The sequence below is a fragment of the Leptopilina heterotoma genome, unplaced genomic scaffold (genome assembly GCF_015476425.1).
Source record: "Leptopilina heterotoma isolate Lh14 unplaced genomic scaffold, ASM1547642v1 Lhet_186, whole genome shotgun sequence".
NCBI lineage: Eukaryota > Metazoa > Arthropoda > Insecta > Hymenoptera > Figitidae > Leptopilina > Leptopilina heterotoma.
In genome coordinates, this window is record NW_025110905.1 from 1,326,199 (window position 1) to 1,350,448 (window position 24,250).

A 24,250-nucleotide genomic window follows, 5' to 3' on the forward strand; every position below is an offset into this window, starting at 1 on the left:
AGAATAGATAGCTTATTAGAGAATATAAAAGAGGAAGGGCTCAATTTTTATTTTTTTGAATGTACTGTAAAAATATATAAAAAATTAAATAACATTTTTAAAAGAATTTTAAAAAATACAAAAGTAAGAAAATAGTTAAAAATTTTCGCGGGTTTTTTACTGACATCTTGTGGATAATTCCAAAAGACTAAAACATTTTTTTTTAAATAAATTTTAATTTGATTCATAGTAGGTAATAAATGAAATATTCTGTAAACTAGAAACGATAAAGTAAATTCCACTTTAAAACAAAGAAAAACAATTGAAATGTTTTCAAGTCCTGATCATCCGCAGAATAGACAAACGAGTTACGAGACAAACACATTCGCAGGAAGACTTTTGAGGTTAGTTTTTATCGAAATTTCAAAAGTCGTCTGCTATTTTGACAGGTGTGTGCGCAAGGTGATACTTGTATGTCAGTAGAAATGGCAATTTAATCAATTCCCTTTCCGTTATGTGAACGAAATGCTGTGAGTCATGAGTTAAACTTGACGTTATATTGACTCCCGTTGAGAAATAAAATATTTGTTGTGTTAAATTTTAAAGTGCATTTAACAAGAGCATGGAAGCGGAGGTTCGAGTGTTTTTAAAAATTTTTCATCTTGCTAATCATGAATTGAAAATTTGTCACGGCTCTTTCACATGACGCAAATAACTTGATCAGCATTGCCAAAAAATTAATACCACAGTGCAATTTCGTAATTCTTTAATGTACAAATTTAGAAAGATCACAGGAAATCACTTGGCACATTGTTTTTATTCAGTCTTGAGATTTTATCATTTCAGGGTGACTTTATAATATTGATATTAAAATATATAAGTTTAATGAACAATTTTAAAAAAGTTTTCATTTTTCCTTACTTTTCTCAATATAAATAGATGACAAATGGTGATGTCAAATTCTATAGAATTAAGTAAATAAGAATACTCTTCCATAAAATGGATAAGATTCTATAAATAGAAAATGTTCAGCAATATAATTGCTCGAAACCAAGTATTAAAAGTGATAATGATACCAAATATTAAGTCACAAGCAATCAAAATTGTATTTAAAGAAAAGAAGAATTTATACCTAGTTGATGCTAATCTAGTCATATCATTGTATAATTATTGTGAATAAAGATTAGAATTTCGCCAAAGAAGACGCAATATATCGTTCAATTTTTAATTAAAAATGGAAAATTGTAATGAAAATGGTACAAGGGAGGAAAATTCTTTGAAATCAAAGCAAAAGAAGAAATCCCTGTGTCAAATTTTAATGAATAAAAAAACAAAAGTTGGATGTTTGGAGGCATCGCAAAAAGACAGTGAACAACAACAACAACAACAACAACAACAACAACAACAGCAGCAGCAACAAAGAAGTTCAAAAATGGAAAATTCACATCACAGCTCAAATACAAGTACAAAATTGTCACTTTGTTGTGCCATGACAGAAAGAAGTAGAACTCCACCGCAAAGTTTGACAGTTAGTCGTCTATCGCCAAAATTAAGTAGAACTTCAATCAAATCCGAAGAAATAGTTCCACTGCAAGAGGAAAATTATCAGACTGAAGCGTTAATTGAAAATGGAGCATCATCAAGGGCAATTTCCACTCCAGTTAATTCGGAATGTTTCACAAGAAGAAATAAACCCATCCTAAATAAAGATCGACACAGCGCTTGCATAGAAGGTGAGTCTTTTTAAATTTCTATCAAAAAAATAATAAATATTCATTATTATAATTTTATATTCAAAATTTATAAGATAAAAAATAGAAGAATTTATTGTTTTCTTTGTATGAACAATTAATGAGAATTTAACCTTTAATGAATTAACATTTAACTTTTAAAAATGCACCTATTTAGAATTTTTCGAATTTTTTTCCATCTCTATTTTTCACATTGCCCCACTATTGTAAAAATGTGAGCGTATGGGAGTATCTACGTAATCGAGTTGAATAAGTCAGAAAGCATAAAGTCGAGTTCCAGTTGTTGTTCTGCATTCGTGTCATACGGACCACGACGAGAAATAATAAAATGTGTGTTAGTCTAACAAACCTGAAATTATCAAAATAAACATATGTTCCTAGATATATAGACATATATAACGTGAAACAATTTTATAAGGCATTATGAGTGAGTCAGAGAGATCGCCTAAGAAAAAGAAGAGAAGTTTTCTCAATCGATTAGCTCATTCGTTCAGAAAAAAATTTACCAATCCAACAGATGTTAGTGATAATGAAAAAGAAAAACGACAATTGAAAAAAAATAATGAAAAATACAAAGAAAATAATGACACAACATTAAGTGATGAAGCATCCTGTTCGAAAAATATAATGAAGAAAACAATTTTTAGTGATAATGAAAATAAAATTTATTTTAAAAATAATACAATAGATGACGATAATAATGATTCTAATAAACAAATGACATTAGCGATGCAGAATTCTAAAGTAAATAATTTATTATTGGTAAAAAGTGAAGTTGAATTAAAAAGAAATGAGAAAAAAATGAAAAAATTTATTTCTAAAGAGAAAATGAGAAATAATGATGACACTAGCTCTGACAGTGATTATTCGACAACTGACACCAGTGATTCGAGTGATGATGAAAATGACAATGAACAATTCTTGAGTAGTGAAAAAAACGACTTTTACTTAAAAAGTGATTATTTCACTAAAGGAAAATACATGACATATTTCTTTTTGCAAATGGAAAAAATGAATTATAATCCTTATGAAGTTTACAATATTATTCGGTACTACGATTCTGAAATATCAGGTGAGAAAAAGAAGAAGGTTCAGAATTAAAAACTATTTTCAAAGTTTATTAATTTACAAATTTAATTATTTACTCTTAATTAATTTATTTTTACTAATTTTTATTTTCAAATGAAATGATTCGCAAATGAACGAAATTCTTTTATTTCTTCTTCAAATTAAATTTTTATTAAATAATAATTTTGTATCAGACAAATTAATTGTAATTTAATTTAATTAATCTGTAATTTGTGAAAATATTTTTAATGAAGAATATTTCGTCCATTTAAACGACGATCAAAAATTGTAGATCATAAGAAATTACAATAAGTAAAATCTGGGTTGCCACAAGTCAGGGATTTTTATTAAAAGTACTGAAAAAAATTTAAATCTTGGAATTCAAAACCTTCAATTTTTTCTATTTCTATTTCTAACGATAATTTCTTTTTAAAAGACTTAATTCTTAAAGAACAATCATATAATTATTATACTTATATAATATTTTACTTAAATATTTCAAAATTAATTAAATTTTAAATGAGTTGCGCTTACAATTTTCATAAACAGATGAACTTAAAAAGGTTTAAATTTGAAATTTTATAAAATTTCAATTTTGAATGAACTTATATTTTTGAAAAATTTTAATCATTCGGATTCTTTTCAAATTATTTACATTTTTAATACATATTTAATTAATTATTAAAAACAAAATTTAAAAAAATTCTCGTCAAAATTTCAATTATCTTTGTAAATAATAAAATTCTTCTCCGAAATTCAATTATTTTTAAAAATTTTATTAAAATTCTTGGCAAAATTTCAAAAATTTTCCTATTAGAATAAAATACATATAATTTTTACTATTTTAATAAAATTATTCAATTATTTAAAATTTTTTTTAATAAAGTTCTACGTAAACATTTAAATATTTTTATAAATTGAAAAATTTCTTAGGAATCAAGATTTGCGGTAGAGAATCGCCGCCAAGTAAAAAGCAAAAACCGCGAATATATTATATTCTCGAAATATCGGCTGTTTTTCGATAAAATTGAATAACTCGAGTAAATCTTAACCGATTTGTCTCATTCATTATTCGTTGGATAAACAGTCAAAAAAGAAAGAATTCTGTTAAGTTTTTTCAATATTTCATATAGTTTGATAGAATTTAGGCTGGGAAAACCGAAAAAATAGCGATTTTTTGAGATTTAGACAAACGTGGAGCGTAAACTCCTAAATGGATTTCTGAAATATTTTAGAATATTATTAATTAGGTTAAAATCTCGATATACATTTTAGGAAATTCAGGGTGGCGAGTGAAAACTGTTTTTGAAATTCCCTGTCTTTTCCCTGACTTTTCCCTGTCCAAAAACAAAATTCCCTGTCTTATAAACCTATATATATCATTTAGTTATAAAAGCAATTATTATTTTCGTATGAAATAAAGTTAAAATTAATTCTTTTTAAGCATTATATTCAACTTTGGTATCACTTTATTGTTTAAAATTCTATTAAATATTTAAAAATACATAATATTAAACATCAAACACTTCTAAACATTTTTCACATTAAAATTTAAAGTCAAACAAATATGAAGTTAAGCTTCTTGTAAATCTTGGATTTGATTGTTTAATGCATCAAGTTCCTTTTGAGAATCTTCTAATACTTTCGCTTTCTTTGCTTCTAGATCTCTCACTTGAAGATTGATAAGTTTCCTTTTAGATGCCAATGTATTTGCCGCTTCTGATTCTTTTCGACGTTTTTCATTAAAACGGGAATATGCATTTCGAACTGAGAGAATCATCTGTTTGTTAACATTGAATTTTTCAATTCCACCGAGGTTATTTACTGTGTCATAGACAATTCTCCTAGCGACCAACGTTTCCTCCTTCATATTTTCTATCATGCATTCTCCGTTAACAGAAAAGCCACGTTCAACGTTGGCATTTCCATGAGAAAATACATTTACCATTTACATCACAACTCTTATGTTTTCACTGGGTGTGAATTCATCAAAAATTTTTGTCCAAAAATGATCTAAACGCTGAGTTTTTCTATTAAAATCTTTCAAGTTCATCTGAACTTTTGACATCTTGCACACATTTTTAAACTCACGTGCAGCTTTTTCAGCAACATTACCGTCAAGCCAATTTTTTTCAACCAGAGTTGTTAATAAATCATTTATTCTTTTCTCACCCAATTTAATGTCAGCTGCCACATATGGATCGAAGCAGGAAATAGATTTAGTCAGTTTGTACGCTAGAGGAGATCGTTCTTGTAACTTACTGACGAATTTAATGAGACACTTTCTGCAATCTTGACGAAATTGAAGAATTTCGAGACTAGTGCAACCTTTCACTTTCTTTAAAATAGTTTTAGTGGCGATACCAAGGTGAATCTGTGCAGCTGTTAATAGATTTTTACTATCATTTAAATCCACGTCCAGCACTGATTTTGCTTTCTTCATGACTTCAGAATTTACAAACCTCTCCATTTGATCACACATAATACTGGTGAGAGCGTTGTACAAAAACGGAGCAAGTGGTAAATCGGTCTGAAATTCAGTCAGAAAAGGCTCAAGATCTTGCGACAATAATTTAAAAAATGTCAACTTGGCTGTTAACAAAGGATCGTTACAGAATTTCACAAGAGTATTGAAGCTATTACAAGTTGGCGGTTTGGAAGACTTATTAACTTCAGCAATGTACTTAATAATATCAGGTAGTATTTCTAAAGCCCGCTGTGCGACATTTTCATTATTAAGCCATCGAACTGAACAAAATTTAAGTGGAAAATTATGACTTTTTGTAATTTCAGTAAACATTTGTCGCCTGGATGGAACATCTTTGAAGAAATTGTAGGATGCTCTTAAAAATTGTTCTAGGTCCCAGCCTGTTTCCTTAATGCCGCCCTTAAAAGCTCCACTAGTAGTGTGAAGCCCACAACTACCAATTTCCAACATTTTAGGGTCATTTTTGTCAGGTGCAATAGGGCCTTTTATGTCTTTAAGAAACTTTAAATTGACATTTGGGCCATCTAAGGAAATTTGCAATATCTTTCTTGGTATGAGAGGAGATATGCCATTTAAAAATGCAATTATTAAATCAGAGGCTGTACAACGTTCCAAAAATTCTGACGTGAGGAATCGCGTTTTGACTTCATTGCCATTTTTTGGCCAATAGCGAACATTCAAGTCCATTTGCTGCTTTTGAGCAATTTTATTAAGCGCTTCATCGAATCCAACTGTAAAAAAATCACATTCCATTACCTCACTAACTAATTCGTTTTTAAAATATGGTGCCAAGCCGAACACAATCGAATAACCAATTTTATCTCGCTGTAACTGCATTTTTTTCGCTATCAAACTATCAGTAAACATCCTAGAGAAAAGTGTAACATCTCGCCCTCCTGAACGTAGTGATTTATGCGTCATGACACATTCAATGACCCACAATATTTCTGCTTTCGTGATATCATCTTTAATTACAAATCCATCCATTGGTTTGGCACTATTGACAATTTTTTCAACTGTCCCTGCAACTATCGCTGAATCCTGAGAAGTAGACGGTGAATTTGCGAATTGAACAACTTGATCTGGAAAATTTATTAAAGCAGAATTCTGAACTGTTGATGCGAAATTCTTTGAAGAAGCACTGTTAGATTCTTGGTGTTTTTCGAGGAAAAAATTTGACAGCGAAATCACATTAGCTTCAGCATTTATAGCTTTTATGTGCTTGTCACTTTTCATATGACTAGTCAGGGCTCTTCTTCCCATATTACTCAAATTAATTATTTTCGGGCACTTTATACATTTTGCTTCAAAACCATTACTTTCAACTCTTGCCAGCCAAGGTTTAAACATTGGATCTATTAACCACTGAACTTGGAATGAAGTTAGTTTACCTTGAGTCATAATCAAATTAAACTTAAACCCTATAAAATGAGAAAAAGTAAATTAATTTTGTTGAAAAGGATAATATCAAAGTTACAGTTTTGTAAAAAGTTGCTCTCTACATTTTAAAATCACTGAATTCAATTATTGCTTTATTACACGCAGTGTCTATTTCGCCCGTTATAAAAAATAAGTAAGTATAGAAAACGAGCACATATTTTATAAAAGCAACTGGATTATTTTTTATGTTATTTTTTAAAGAGTTTTTTTAATTTATAACCATTAATACATAAATACATTTTTATTTACAATTCTTAAAAATAAGTAACTTTATTGAAATGTTTATAAATATATTTTTTAAATAAGGTTATTTTGACCATTTCCTTTACTTATTTAAATTTAACTTTTATGAAGGGCGAAATAAACACTGAGTTTGTTATAACCTTTACCTAATTTACCGATTAATACACAGAAAATATATTAAATGCACATGAATAACTGAGCTATAATGCTAATAAATATTCAAATATAGCAACGAAATCCAAATATATATCAATTTAACTTAAATGTTTTTAAACGATAATAACAAATATAACCGACACTAAATAAAAGTCATGCTGAATTGAAAATGACGGAAGGAACGGAAGTAAAGCGAGGTGTTAGTAATACTAAAGAAGGGAAACATACTAAGTATATAGCAGAAACGATGCACAAACGCGCTCTTTGCGGATAACTTTAAAACTAATGTTTTCTTCGAAATGCAAGTCATCACACCTATGCCCCCACCACGAAAGTGGTTTCTTCTTAATTTAAGTGTATAACTAAGGGCGGTATTCATAGTCCCGACTTAAGCAAGGACTTAAGCTTTGCTTGATCAAGTCGGTCTTATTCGAATGAGTCGAGCTTAAGACCGTATGTATTCATAGTCAAAAATAAGCAATTGCTTGGTAAAGGAAATGCAGCTTAAGAACTTCTTGACCAAGTAAATGCTTAAGATGATCTTATTGAGCGTTCGGCTTTTTCCGTCAATATTCTCTTGTATCTACCAATAAGCGATAGTAGATAGCTTATATTCATTAGAAAAAATGACGCTAATGCACATAAAATATCTGATAAGGGAGAGGAGGGGGGGTCAAAAAAACTGAAAAATATGCATATTTTAATATTTTTAGGATAAAAGTTATAAAGTAAAAGGATACAAGAAATGACTACCAGAATGATGAAAATTGAAATATTCTTATTCCTCACGAAATATTATATTTAGATTCTAAATTTTTCTGTATTAAAAAATAGAAAAAATTATTTTAACTATTATTATATTGTTTCTAAAAAAAATTATTGAGTCAGAATCAGTGAAATTTTACAAAAAATAAGGAGTATTTTTATAATCGAAATGAAAAAAAGCATTTTTATTTGGCCATTGTCTCTAACAAACAAACGACAGAAAAAATTTTGTTTAAAAAAAGTTATTGTAAAATGAATTTTTTTGCAACTTTTTATAAAAAAATCTTATTTTTCCTAAAACAATGAACCAAGAGTGCATATAAAAGGGGTAAAACAATTAACTTTCATTTGGAACTACAAAATTTTTAAAAATAGTATTTTTTAATAATTATTTAATATTAACAGTTTTATTTCCTCATAGGGTGTCGATTTTCTTAGAATCAATTATTTTTACAAATTTTCAAGTATAGCGTATATAAATATTTCAACATGGGGAACAAATTCTCCGGATGTATGTGTGTGGATGCATATCGAAATGTTTTTTCAACATTTCGATGAAAAAAAAATACTTTTTATTTCTCGTGAAAATTTTATAAATTTTGAACCTTTTTTCTAAATTATTAAATTTTAATTATTATTAAATTGTTTTTAACAAAAAATCTTTTCATTTTTATTATAAATATTTATAAAAAGACAATAAGTAATTGCTTAAGTCATGTAAAACGTTGACTTAAAATCATAACCTCAATTCGTTCAAATAAGTTCACCGGCAATGTCAAATAAGATCATCTTATTTGACTATGAATACTTGTCATTCTTAAGATGGGACTATGCATCTCAAAATCGAAGCATTTACTTTGTCAAGCATATGCTTAAGTTGCGGCTTAAGGCAATGCTTATTGCACGACTATGAATCTAGGTGGCAGCTTAAGTCGCTGCTTAAGAAATAAGTATCGACTATGAATACCGACCTAAGAATATTTACACTTCCTTCAGCTTTTCCCTGACTACAGATTAAATTCCCTGTCTTTTCCCTGACTTTTCCAGATATTTCAAATTCCCTGTCTATTCCCGGTTTTCCAGGTCGCTCGCCACCCTGAAATTTTAATATACTTGGAATTTTTTGAAAAATTTTGATTTTTCTCAAAAAAATTGAATTTTTGGACATTTAGACAAACGCAGAGAAGAAACTTCTAAACGGATATGTAAAATATTCTAGAATGTTATTGATTGGGTTAAAATCTCGATATATATTGCAGGAAATTTTAATTCACTTCGTATTTTTTTAAAAATTTTGATTTTTCTCAAAAAATTGAATTTTTTGACATTTAGACGAACGCAGAGATTAAAATTTTAAATGGATATGTAAAATATTCTAGAATATATTATTGATTGGGTTAAAATCTCTATATATATTGCATGAAATTTCAATACATTAAGTATTTTTTGAAAGTTTTTAGTTTTTCTTAAAAAAATTTGATTATTTGACATTTATACAAACGTAGAGACTAAACTAATTAACAGATTTGTGAAATATTTTGAAATATTATTACGGATTGAAAGCTTGAAATTTATTTTAAAAACTTTAATACATTATTTTTTAATTTTTAATTTATGTTTAAAAAAACTTTTTTAGTTTAATCAAAACTTTAATTTTTTTCTCTATTCTTTTTTCATTTCTTTATTATGTAAAGATTTCTGTAAAGAATCATATCTTAAATAAATTCTTATTTAAAACTTAATTGTATTTTATTTTAAATTAGTAGATCAAAGACCACGATATTTTTACAAGTAATTATTTCATTTATTAAAAAGTTGAGATGATGCGAACATAATTTTTTGTCCTAACTGCATGAAAAGTATGGCATTGAGGGCACGCACGATTAAACGCTCATATTAGTTAAAAATTAAGCTCTATATAAACATTATATCGAATGAAGTTGTAACAAAATTATTCGTTAAACAGAAAAATTAAGAAATAATAAATTTTAACATGAAATATAGCGAATTTAAAAATCTTTAAGTAATAATAATGCAAATAAAAAACATAATCACAATCAAAATAATGATAAATAAATCAGATGAAATAAATAAATATAGTAGAAATTTTAATAATATAGATCTATTCAATAAAATAATATTTGTACAAAAAGATTTATCATTCAATGTCAATTAATTTGAATTTAGTTTTACTTTAATTGAACGCGTCTCAATCACACAGACACACACTTATATAAATGGAGAACAAAGTCACATATAATAAACAAATAAAATATAAAATAACAAATTTCTAAATTGCATTCTCTATTATATAGATATATAAAATTAATAATAGATTTTCAGTTAAAAATGAATTTAAAGTCAAAAAAATAGTTGTTAAAGAAGATCAATGAAAAATATCAATAAATATTATAAATATATGACTTTAAATAAAGACTTATCACTCGTTATTGCTGATTATGAAGTACGGCGTGAGTTGGAGAACGGTCAGCATGAAATTCCCTCGGCTTATATTTTGTTTTAGATGACGAACTGCAGATTGGTCATCGAATGAGAACAATTCTCCTTATTTTTTATAAACTGGTTACAAGATGAATTCTCGATGAAGACATCCAGATTCCCAAATTAATATATTGAAGCCTTTTTCTGGGTTTCAGCAATCAGCGTTACCTCCCTTATTTCACCGTTTGCATTTCCAATCTTATTTAAACGCCACACCTTCGTTAAGAACAAAAATAAAAGAAACCCCCAAATTAAATGTAATATTCCCACAATAAACTTTAATAATAAAATACACAAAAATTGAGTATTTGAACCCATTACCTGCGTGTCATCGGCGATACGCACAAGAGTGGCCTACACCTTCCCTCTCTACAGCACGAGCAATAAGACCGAGAAACCCAGGAAATTCGCTTTTATGATTATGAATTTCTTTACACCCCCCTGCAAACCCCATTAAATCCCAAATGCTGACCGTTCTCACTCTTCATTCGGAAACTCTTCTCATTTTCTCGAAACTCATCGAGAATACTCGGGAATTAGCGAACAATTCTCAGAACACACATTTACGCTAATACTTATTAGGTCTTATCACAATGCCATAACAATATAAACACACACGTTTCATTATTACAGTAAATTGACTTTTCACACGCTGGCTTATAATCGGAGAATACCACAGACTTTTTATACTCACAAAATACTCAACTCAAAAAAAAATAATCGTTTCAATATATACAGTACGAAAACCTACCACGTCAGTCATATCCCATGAGTGGGAGTGAGACAGACTTATGCGATTCCCATACTTTCCTATGACTGACGGATAGCTTTTCTTACTGTATATGGATGTTTACTCCTTTCAAATACCAAACCAAGTTGAAAATGTTTGCAGTTCTATAGTCAACATAAAAAGAAAGTCGAAAATGTCGCATTTTAATTAAGAAAATCGAATAATTAACAAGCGGGCGCAAAATACTTTCCCGCCCGCTTCTCCCACTCCTGGGCGTAATGTGTTACTTTGCGCCCGCCTCAAGTGCCCGAAATGACATACTTTCCGTGCAGGTAGGACAAAAAAAGTTTTAAAATCCCAACAAAAACATCTTTGATGCAAAAAGTTCCGCCAAGTAAAAGATTTTGTGACTGTCTAAACAATTAGTGAAATAAAAGTTTACCAAGTAAAATTTATAATGAAAATTTGAATAATGATTGATTTTAAATATTTTCTCTCCTACACAACTCGAAGTACATATTGCAGTTGAAAAAAACAACCCAAACTTAGCTGTTGTTCTTTTGTTGCATTTTGAATTGTAACAAATAAAATTTAACTTCATAATTAACATTCACAAAAAACGAAATCTAATTACTCGTCATAAAAAAATTTTTTTTTAGCAATTTAAAAATCTTGGCGTCAATACTTTCATTAATTACAAGTTAGAAGCATTATTGACACAAAGATTTTTAAATTGCTGAAAAAGAAATTTTTTTTTATGACGAGTAATTAGATTTCGTTTTTTGTGAATGTTAATTACACAGGCACACAAAAAAATAAAAAAGTCAAAACCCAGAGGTTACACCCCCCTTTCCCCATGTTTTTGGGGTCGCTGAAACCGAATATGACCATGAAAATTTTTTTTCATCGGCCATTTTCCCGCTACCACCCCCTTACACCTGCTCCCGGGGGTTGGAATTTCATTTTAAAAAAAAGTGGAGTAGGGTGTCTATTCCTATGTTTTTTGGGTCGCTAAAACCAAAAAAGACTACCAAAAACAAATTCTTCCCTTCATTAACCTCCTACAACCCCCTTAACACCCGAAAGGTGGGTGGTCGAAATTGGAATTTTCACGAAAAGTCGATTACGATGTCTAAACCTACGTTTTTTGGGTCGCTGAAACCAAAAAAGATTCCCTAAATCAAATCCTTTCCACCCCGATCCCCTACAACCCCCTGTAATAATTTTTTTCAAATAAAACGAACCGATTTTTGGGAGATTGAAAATTAAATATTAATTATCAAAAATTATTGCAGGGGGTTGTAGGATGTTGAGGGTGGAAAGGATTTGATTTTGGTAGTCTTTTTTGGTTTCGGCGACCCAAAAAACGTAGGTTTAGACACCGTAATCGACTTTTCGTGAAAATTCGAATTTCGACCCCCCACCTTTCGGGTGTTAAGGGGGTTGTAGGGGATTAAGGGAGGGAAGAATTTGTTTTTGGTAGTCTTTTTTGGTTTTAGCGACCCAAAAAACATAGGAATAGACACCCTACTCCACTTTTTTTTAAACTGAAATTCCAACCCCGGGAGCAGGTGTAAGGGGGTGGTAGCGGGAAAATGGCCGATGAAAAAAAATTTTCATGGTCTTATTCGGTTTCAGCGACCCCAAAAACATGGGGATAGGGGGGTGTGACCTCTGGGTTTTGACTTTTTTATTTTTTTGTGTGCCTGTGTTATGAAGTTAAATTTTATTTGTTACAATTCAAAATGCAACAAAAGAACAACAGCTAAGTTTGGGTTGTTTTTTTCAACTGCAATATGTACTTCGAGTTGTGTAGGAGAGAATAGTATATTGTGCAACAAGTACAGAAAGAAGCTGTTTTCCGACGAGTGCAAAGTTTGCTGTCCCGAGCGAAGCGAGGGCAGCAATTTGCACGAAGTCGGAAAATCTTCTTTCGTACGTGTTGCACACAGTACTTTGTGCAACACCTTTTGGTTTTGATAAAAAAAGCTGTTTGAAAACGCTAGTTGACGCCAATATACCACACCGTGCAGGAAGATGAATATTATCAACTTTCATTGTGGCAACTTTTTGTTACGATTTTATGATTCTACGAACCTTCCTGATGAAAATGCAGCTTTGACGAAAATCGTAACAGCTAATTCTTCAAAGATATTCGAATATTTATATAAATTGCAGCAGTTTCTTAAATCAATCTGTGTAAAGTTTTATGAATTGTGTTCGTTAGATAGTTCATATATTGTATGAACTAGCTACTCTTAGTTACTATAATCGTTTTCTATACCATACTATAATAATCAACTAAAATTCGCTGTTATTTCGTTTTTATCTTCAAATTTGTAAAATTTGGTGATTGTTTTCTAATTAAAATGAGGAAAACCTATTTTGCAAAAGACAAATAGAAAATATAATTGAAATACATTTTTAAATAATCTTAATAAAATAAATAAACATGACTGACTAATTTTTTAATTAATAAATAGTAAACGTGAATGACTAATACTAAAAAAATTACTAATAGCTAAATTTTTCGAAAATAAATAAACATGAATGACTTATTTTAATAAGATTGCTTAAAAATGTACTTTAATTATATTATTTTCTATTTGTCTTTTACAAAAGTTTTTCTTCATTTTAATTAAAAAACAATCACTAAATTTAACAAATTTAAAGATGATAATGAAATAACAGCGGATTTTAGTTGATTAATATACTATGATGTAAAAAACAATTTGCTCTTTTCCCTCGTATTTGATTTTTTACCGCCAGGACAGTACACTTTTTCTTGATTTACTTCATGAGTTTTGCCAAAAGACTTAGACATTGTTGACAACTATTTTAAGAATAGCTAGTTAATACAATTAAACGAACACACACAGTAAAAAGAAAGTCTTATTTTTAATCATGAAAGGTACCTTAATTTTTGATGCAACATTTTTAAGACAGCCTTTGTTTAATTTCAAATCATATTTTTTTTACTGAATTTAAATAGCAAAGCATACTGATTATCATTAAAGAATGTGCTGAATTTAAGGCAATTATGTTCAAAATCAGCAGATGTATGCCTAATATAAAAAAGTAGAACTGTAAATTCAGATTGCCTATCTTTATTTTCACACAAATCGATGAGTTTAAATTAAGACTGTCATTACTTTCAAGACTTGATTAATTCCAGATAGATTTTTACAAAAGATTTACTTTTTACTGTACAAATCAAAAAACAGTACGATCGATATTCGAGATATTTGTTAGTTTACAAGACATTCCAAGAAAAAACGTACATATGCTGCCGTACAAAATAAAAAAGTCTATAACTGACATTTGCTTTTAGGTTGTTTTTCACGTAGACAAACAAGCTAACAACAACCTAAAAACAAATTACAGTTATAGACTTTTTTATTTTGTACGGCAGTATACAAATATGTGAGATTTTATTTTCAACGCTTACTTATATTTCGCAATTTATAAAAATATTCTAATATCTTTGAAGAATTAGCTGTTACAATTTTCGTCAAAGCAGCATTTTTATCAGAAAGCTTTGTAGAATAATAAAATCGTAACAAAAAGTTGCCACAATGAAAGTTGATAATATTCATCTTCCTGCACGGTGTGATACGTACTGTTTAGCAGGGTTTGGAACGTATGTTACCGCACGTAATATAGGTGGTTTTCTACGCGTATATTACTGTAAAAAACAGGTATTCTACAAATAGAAAACAAATATCTATGTATATCACCAAAAAAAACCCAAAAGTTTAAGAACTTTGCCGCACAAGTGCAACAAAGTAAGCACTTTGCCGCACTAGTGCAGCAAAGTACTGTTTTGCGCCTACTTTACAGGCATGCAAAGTATTACTTTCCTTACAGGTGTTGCACAAAATATTTAAAATCAATCATTATTCAAATTTTCATTATAAATTTTACTTGGTAAACTTTTATTTCACTACACGGAAAAAAAAGTTCACGAATCTCTCGTGAACTAGTATATCACTTTTGGATGGGACACAAAATTTCAAAATTTTCATTCACTTTTGATTAGAAATGGCAAACGTCAACGAAAAACTGAAACAAAGTTAATGAATTTTTGATGAACTGTGTTAAGGATGAGAAGTTCGTTAAAAGTAGAGGTACAAGTTCACGAAAAAATCGTGAACTCGCGAGTTTCAGTAGTATGCGCAGTTCGTAATGCGCATCAAATATTGCTGATCAAGCATTTATCATTCAGTCGGTGTCATCGGTGTTTACATTCGGGCAAATTCTTTGATGAAAGTTATTATTTAGAAACAGTGTTTTTTATTATTTAGTGAATATTTTTGTGTGGTAATTTCTTTTGTGAAACAAATAATTCATAAAATAAATTAAAGGTTACGACAAGGGTCTTTTTCTGCTTTGCACGGTCCTGAGTTTTACAGCAGACAAAGCTAATCGTGTCATTTGCAAAAGTACTGTGTATATAGGTTTAGCCGTGGCGGTTAGAAATATTATGTGATAGGGTATAGGGTACTAGGTTCGAATCCCGTGAAGTGAATTACGAATTTTAATGGCGATAAAATTGGATATTCTGTGTAGTTGGGTGCGTATAGGCGTCAAGTTATCAAATTAAGTGAAATACTATAAAAAAGTAGTGTCTGGAAATTATTTTTTCTTGTTTTTAGCATTTTTTAAAAGTTTACGAATTTTTCGTTAACTTTGACGAAAAGTTCGGAAACCGTACTATGTTTCTAGTGAAGGAGTTGATGAAATTTTGACGAACTGTGTTTGATGATTTTTAAGAATTTTGTGTCCCATCCAAAAGTGATATACTAGTTCACGAGAGATTCGTGACCTTTTTTTTTTCGTGTAATTGTTTGGACAGTCACAAAATCTTTTACTTGGCGGAACTTTTTGCATCAAAGATGTTTTTGTTGGGATTCAATTATTTACAAATTTTTTATAAATTTCTTCGCAATAAATCCATTATTTTCAAAAATAATAAATTTTTTCACAGGAAGGGGAGAGTGGGGCAAAGGCGCTAGGTTTACATTTATCGATGTATATTCTTTTAATTAAGCAATTAATTTATGCGGTCTTTGTTTTTCATTATTCTAAAACTAATCAACAAGAAATTTTAATAGTTGTCATTTAGTATATTATAATTATAAATACATTATTTAATGAAATTTAAAAACAATGCAAAAAATGCCTTTGCCCCACACGCTGGGGCAGCGACGTTTTCGCTTATATTTCTAAAAGAAAGCATTTATAAGCCTTAAAAAAATTAACAAGTGATATTTATTAGTATAATATTTACGAAACATAAGGTTAACAACATATTATTAAAAGAATTAAACTATTTAAATAAAAAATAATAACTTTTAGTGATTTTAACCTTATATTGTGAATTAATACATAGAAAATTCGAATATTCAATTGTTTTTAACCAAAGTATGTTCAATATTGCTTTTGCCCCACACAACAAATTTTTTTTTACTTTAAATTTAAAATATTTAGATACAAAATTAAACTAAAACACCACGCCAGTTGTGTAAAGAAATATTTAATTTATTTACATGTTACGTTTTTAAAAATTAAATACTTAAACTTATGTTTTAAAAAATAAAAGTTTGTTTAGTAAAATTATCATTTTATTTTTGCAAAACAATTTTTTTGTTATATTTCTTAAAATATTTGATATTTTTAGGTTTTTTTTAATCAATTGGTCTGATTGCATTGCAACTTAATTTTTAATACCAATTGGAATAGACAGAAAATAAAGGAGATATTTTAAAAAAAGTCTTTTCCCCGCATAGCGCCTTTGCCCCACTCTCCCCTATTCAATTATTTTTATAAATAATAAAACTCATCGCAGAATTTAAATTATTTTTAATACGATTTTAATCGAATTCCTTGAAAAATGTAATTATTCTTAAAAATTGTATTATAATTTGTCGAAAGAATTTAATTATTTATAAATTTGTTTATAAAATTCTTTATGAGAATTCAATTTTGAAAAACATATTTAATAAATTATTTATTTTTGTATTTAAATAATTGAATTTTCTAATTACAGTCAGGTCCCCATACTGTTAGATTCCAAACTGTTATGTCCTCAGTAGTGTTATGTTTTTGCATAACCTCCAAATTCAGAAGTGTTAGGTGACGTCACCAATTTTCAGGGCCGTATTCTTAAGCCCAAAGAAAAGGGGGCATATACTTCTAGGCCAAACTTGAGGTTTATATATTTACGTTCCTGAAAGGTGCGCAGTAGGCATACTTTGAGCACATAACAGAGCTGAGTCTGGAGGAGTGGGAAATTTCTGGAAATGTAACAGTATGGGGACCCGACTGTATTTTCAAAAATAATAAAAATTTCACAGGTATTCAATTTTTTACAAATTTCTTCGCAATAATTGAATTATTTTCGTTAATAATAAAACTCATCGCAGAATTTCAATTATTTTTAAGACAATTTTAATCAAATTTCTCGAAAAATGTAATTATTCTTAAAAATTTTATTAAAATTTGTCAAATGAATTCAATTATTGAAAAATTTATTGATAAAGTTCTTTATGAGAATTTAATTGTAAGAAACATTTAATTATTTAATAAATTATTTATTTTTGTATTTAAATAATTAAAGTCTCGTGGAATTTTCTAATAAAAATTTATTTAAAAATGAATTTCAGTTAAAATTTTAGATATAATAATTGAATATTAAAAAAATTATAGCATGAATTTTTAAAAATAATTGAATTTCGAAAAAGTTTCAAATTAAAATCTTCGAAAATCTGAATTTTTCATACTTTTAACTAACAATTCTGTAGAATTAATTTTTTTGACAAAGTGCAATTTAATTTTTTTTAAATTATTTGAAGTTTTTATTTTCTAATATAATATTTAATTGAAGAATTTCCGAATAATCGAAATTTCGTAAAATTGAATTGTTAACAAATGGATTTGAAAATTCTCAAAGAACTTTCTCAAAAATTATTAAAAATAGTTGATGTAAAGAAGAATTTTATTAGGAAATAATAATTAAATTGAAATGTTGAAAATGATTTTAAAGAAGTTACAGTAACAATATTCTTATAATATGAAATAATATTATCACTCCGTCATCTTTAATTATTATAAACAGTGAAGAAATCGATTACTTCGAGTCGAAGACTCGGAGCGAGCGATAGATATCTTCATGTTTTATAATAAGAAATAATAAATATTCTTTCAAGTTATTGAATTTGAAATTTTTGAAAATCTTAATTCCTATGAAAAAATAAGATTAAATATTTATTTGAAAATGAAGTTAATGATCCTAAAGTTCTGAACGTTCGAATGAACGAAATTTATTTACTTCTTCAAATTAAATTTGTATTAAAATAATTTTGTGTCACAGTAAAAAAAAATTAATTATGAAGTTTTTAAATGTAAAATTTATGTTCTTAATTTGTTTTGCAATTTTTATTGTAAAATTTATGAAAATATTTTAAATAAAAATTATTTCGTTCATCTGAACGTTCAAAACTTGTGGATCATAGTTATTGATGTTTTCGAATAATTTTACAATTAAAGAAATTCGTAAATAAACGGAATAGAATATTTTTTGAGTATTTAATCATTTTTAGAGAGAATGAGAATATTCTTTAGTGTCAGGGAAAAAGTTAAATTTTTGTCTAGAAATCAGGGGAAATTAAAATTAGATGTTTGTGGCAACCCTGAAAATAATTATTTTACTAACCAAATTATAATTTGACTAGTTGTCTAATGAAAGTAAATTAAATTAAAATAATTTTTTTTGTTAAATAATTATTCACTTTGTGAATTAATTACTTACTTTCTAAAGTAAACAGGTGCTTGAAGTTGGTGTCGATACTCAGCGTTGAAAACTATTTTTTGTTATTTTTATTGATAAAAATGTCACTAATTTTACCTATTTCATTTTTCTAAAAAGTTAGAAAATTTTACGATTAACTTTTCAACGTAAAACCTTTGGAAAAATTATTCTTTTCAACGCTCAGCGTCGACGCCAACTTGAAGAACCTAACAGAATATTAATTTTGAAAATATTTTTTGTAAGGCCTAAGTAAATACGATTATTCTGGTTTAATTTTTTATGTATTTATCAACGAGTTTCTAATGTTTACAATTCTGATATTACAATTTTTAGGAAAATTCGAAACTAGTTGGTAAATATCACATATAGGTGTATAAACGTATTTAGGTCTTTTATTACAAAAAATCATTAAAAAATCGGCTACAATAAAATGCAAATATTAAATCAGTTTGTAAATTTAATCGATAAATTAATTCAAACAAAAATGAAATCGGAAATAAGATAATATTGTCTCTACTTTGCTAATTAGCATACATTAAAAACTGATTGTCTTATCTGAGGTTCGTCTATAATTCAATGTCAAGCAGATGAACAAAGAACCTTGAAATAATGAAAAGTTTTTTCTTCTAGATTATTACATCATTCCAAAAATATTTTATTCAAAAGTTTATTATTTTCCTGTTGGAAATCCTGGACAATATAATATATTCTCGATTTAAGATATTTCAATTATTATTTGATTGGCTCTCTAATTTGGCACCTATCGATTGTGCACTGAAAAAAAAAGTTCATTGAATCAAGTAAATGCATTTTCTTGACCTGATTTATTTGAAACAAACCCATATTTTCTTATTGGAAGAAATTTATTTTCTTGTGTCAAGTAATTTTGAGCATTGATCAAAGTTATTGAAATAAGAAAATATGGGTTTGACATAAGTAAATATCTTACTGTTTCAAACGAACTGTTTTACATGCGCCAAGTCTCGAAAAAGTATTGAATCAAGAATATCATGTTCTCACGTCAAGTAATTTACCTTGAGTCATTTGGTATCTTGAGTCAAATAATTTTTTTATTTCCTTTAAAGCAACTATTTATTTCATCCAACACCCATAGTCTTGAGCCAAGAAAATGGGAAGATTAATACAAGTTAATAATTGTTTCAACTCAATTAAAAATTATTTTGTTTCAAAGAAATATTAATTAATCTAAGCATTTCTTTTACTTGAAGCATTTCTATATTCTCATGTTTCAAAATCATTAATTTCTTGCGAGAATGTTATATTTTCTGGAATAAAATATTTTATTTATTCAATTCAATTAAGTGTAAGATCTTGAATTAAATCATTCTTTTGTTTCCTTTAAAAAAGTTTTTACTTAATTCAACGCTCATATAATCCTGATTCAAGAAAATACGAAGGTTAATATAAGTAAATATTTGTTTCAAGTTGATTAAAAATTACATTCAATTAATCCCATATTTATTTGAAGAAAGAAATTCATTTTCTTGTGTCAAGTAATTATTAGCATTGAACAGAATTCTTGAATTAACAATTTAGTATTTGGCGGAACTAAATATGTAATTATTTCAACCAAATATTTTACTTTTCCGAAGTACCAAAAAGTATTGAATCTAGAATATCATGTTCTTAAGCGAAATAATAAAGTATTGTGTGGAGAATTCATGTTTCTTGAATCGAATCATTTTATTTATTTGCTTTGAAACTTTTTTTTATTTAACACAATGCCGGTGTTCTTGATCCAAGAAAATATTTTTCTTCAAATGTATATGCAACTTAAATATCAGTTTTTGAAAACTGTCCATTGAGGCTAGGATGGCATAGTGGTAGCGTGACGGCTTCTGGTGCGTGCAACCCGAGTTCAATTCCTCCGACCGTGGAAAATTTTCTTTCAAGGTATATTTGTTGTATTTGTGTTAAGTAATAATTAAATGTAAATATATATGTAAAATAATAATTATTTAATTATTTAAATAAAAAATATAAATGTTAATTAATTAAATAATAAAAATGTTTGACCTAAGTATTAGAAAAGATGGGATGGGGGTAAGGGGGGGGGGGTAATTTAAGTAAATAATTTACTTATATTGAGAAAGTATTTTTTTGATTGAAATCTATAAATTTTCTCAAATCAAGAAAATATTTTCTTGGACAGAGAACATACTTTCTTGATTTGATACATAAATGATTTTGAATTAATATATTCTGCATTTCTTACATGCTACTTAACTTCTTGATCGAATTCCATATTTTCTTGTATCAAGAATATCTGCGTTCTCTCACAAAATAAATGTTTTCTTCATTTAAATCTTGAATTACTTGAACGAATGTTATAAAAAATTGAATGAATCAAATAAAATAATTTAATTATCTATCTTAATCTATCTTAATTATTATTCTAATTATCTATTCTTAGAACAAGAAAATATTTTATTCATTTAATACATTTTATATTTCGTACAAGTCGATTAACTTCTTGGTCGAATTCCATATTTTCTTGGATCAAGAATATCTGTTCTTCTCACAAAATAAATGTTTTCTTCATTTAAATCTTGAATTAATTGAATGAACGTTACAAAAAATTGAATGAATCAAATAAAATAATTCAATTAACTATATATATTCTTAGAACAAGAAAATATTTTATTCATTTAATACATTTCATACTTTGTATAAGAAGACTAACTTCTTGGTCGAATTCCATATTTTCTTGGATCAAGAATATATGTTCTTCTCCCAAATATCCTATGTCAAGAAAATCGTTTTCTTGAATCAATACTTTAATAGTCTTGGCCGTATTCAATCCCACGATTTGCTTCAACCAAGAAAAATTTTCTTGGTTCAATACTTTTTTTTTCAGTGTAGTTTTTTTCGCTTTTTTATTTTTTATTAAGAAAAGAAAAGAAACATAAATTTTATTTTTAATAATTATCACAGGATAATAATTAGCTTTTTTGTTATTTGATTGTCTTTTGTTATGAATAGTGTAAAATATAAAGTGCGTAAATGTGCAGCAGATTTGCCTGCATTCATTTGTTCCTTTGCGAAATTAATCTCTTGGTTATTGTTGTCATTAATTTTTGCAATGTCTTTTTAAAATTTAAATTATTTGACAAAAGATGTTAACATTATTTTAATTTCTCTGCTTTATTTTAGAATTAGTTTAACATAGAATTGATTTATTGATATGATTTCAGATTCAAAATTTTAAAAAATTCACTTATTAACTAACACAGGACCACATAATTTTTTTTAAAAGAAGTATTGACCGGACCATGTTTTTATATATTTTTTGGGTCGCTGAATTCGAATCCTAACTCAGTTTTCCGCCATCACGTCAATTTTCCGCCATTTTGAAGAAATTTAATTTTAAATTAAATATTCCAAATTTAAGATGGCGGATCCAATATGGCGTCAATTTTTTTAAATTCACCCAATTCGCCTGAAACTTGTTACTCGGGTTTTTGGGGTCGCTGAATACGAATTTCACCTTAGCTTAAAAAAATTCAAAATGGGGGTTCCAATATGGCTAACGACTTTTTTAAAAATTTATCAGATTTTGAATTTTTGAATACTAAGGTGAAATTCGTATTTAGCGACCCCAAAAAACCCCGAGTAACAAGTTTCAGGCGAATTGGGTGAATTTAAAAAAAATTGACGCCATATTGGATCTGCTATCTTAAATTTGGAATATTTACTTGTTTTTTTGATTGTTTAACATTATATAACATTTTTTCAGTGTGTTAATATTATTTTTTATCCCACATGCACAAAAATGGCACTTTTAGATAGCTGACGGCAGGGAGTAAAGTCACTCATTTGTTCGACCATATGAAAATGGCGTCCATTTTCTCCCATGTGCAAACATAACCGCTGATCCCATGCGTTATTTTTGCCCAAGGGAGAAAACGGCCGCCATTTTTATATAAGTCGAACAAGTGAATGACTTTTACTCCCTGTCGTCTGCTATCTGAAATCGCCACTTTTGTGCATTAGGGATAAAAAATATCGTAAGTAACATGGGAATAAAGGCATCCCAATATGTTTACGATGATTTTTGTGACACGAGTGGAGGTTGAGGGCGCCTCGAGACCGGAACAATGGCTGCCTTTATAACCTTGTTGCTTAATATACTATTTTAATAGATTCTTCTGCTTGCAAAGAAAAATTATTATTTGGAATTGGAATGAAATGATTTAAAACAATTGAAATTCGTAAATTAAAAGAAAAGAAGGAAAAGAGTCTCAAAAAAAATCTTATCTAATGTCTCACTGCTCGTCTTAATTTAATAGGAAGCGCATTCTTAAATCGAAGTTTTACGTTGAAGTAGAGAATCACAGTACGTTCGATAATTCTTTGGCACTTAGTCCTATGATAACGTAACAGTCTTTTTTAGTTTTAATTATTATATTTTTTTTGGCATGATTTGGCCGCTTAACTTGATAAACTTGAAAATTTTAATAGTAGTAAGTGTTATGAAAATAGTAATAAACGTAACGACTCTAAATAAAGTAATGAATAGCAAAAATTAAGTCTTTGTAAACTTGAAAGCTTGTACGCTCGTAAAACTAGAGACTAATAATAACGAAATACTTATGCGCAACGGCGCGATTTAACACAAACGAGATCACAATTAGAGTCTGTAATTTAACAGTTCTTAAAAGTCTCTTACACTGCACTAATCTGAGTTTTCTTTTTCGGAGTCGTCCTTCTCGACTACTAGCCTATAGGCCAGGGTGATGCTTTCCCAGTAAGCGATGTTGGCCATATCGGGAGTATAAGGAGAGGGTTCTTGAAGCACATTGGAGGAAATGGAGGAAGTTTCAAGGGTACAGGCGCCTTGGGCTGATGGCTCTTCTTTTTGCTTAGGAGAGGCCTTGGCTTGGCTTTGTTCCTTAGGCTTTATTGCTGGAGGGGTGATTGATTTGAACTCCAGTTCGAAAGCGCGTCTGTAACACTTCATGGTGTTGTCCGCCATCATCCGTTTTCGGCATTCATGGCAGTTAGCATCTAAAAGGTTGAGCGGACGCCAACAGCATTTGCAGCGTAGACGTTCCGATGATCCTGGCATTTCTGTGTAATGCGGCCAAGGACACTCTTCTGTCGAGAAGTCCGGATGGGAGCAAATTTGACAGAAGCGACCGGAATATGTCTTCTCACACGAGCGGTAATTATGGCCGGGAGTACCACAGTTTAGGCATCCTGGAGCAGCCTTAGGACGGAGTCTTGGCTCACGGAATTCTGCTATTGCGCGGTAAACCTCAGTGATACTCTTCTTGAAGAGTGAGCGTAGGCTTTTA

At 28.7% G+C, this 24,250-nt stretch overlaps 1 protein-coding gene across 2 annotated transcripts in view; it reads left to right on the forward strand.

Annotated features, from left to right (window-relative positions):
* Positions 1-237: 237 nt before the first annotated feature.
* LOC122500441 (inositol polyphosphate 5-phosphatase E) overlaps positions 238-24,250 on the forward strand; it is a 154,892-nt gene continuing 130,879 nt past the window's right edge. The window contains exon 1 of one of the 2 annotated variants that reach the window (XM_043609367.1): positions 238-1,712. In XM_043609367.1, the coding sequence (XP_043465302.1) occupies positions 1,214-1,712 (499 nt within the window). In that variant the 5' untranslated portion in view covers positions 238-1,213. Of the gene's footprint in view, positions 1,713-1,968; positions 2,803-24,250 lie in introns of those variants that run through there. The other variant, XM_043609366.1, reaches the window with a different exon arrangement.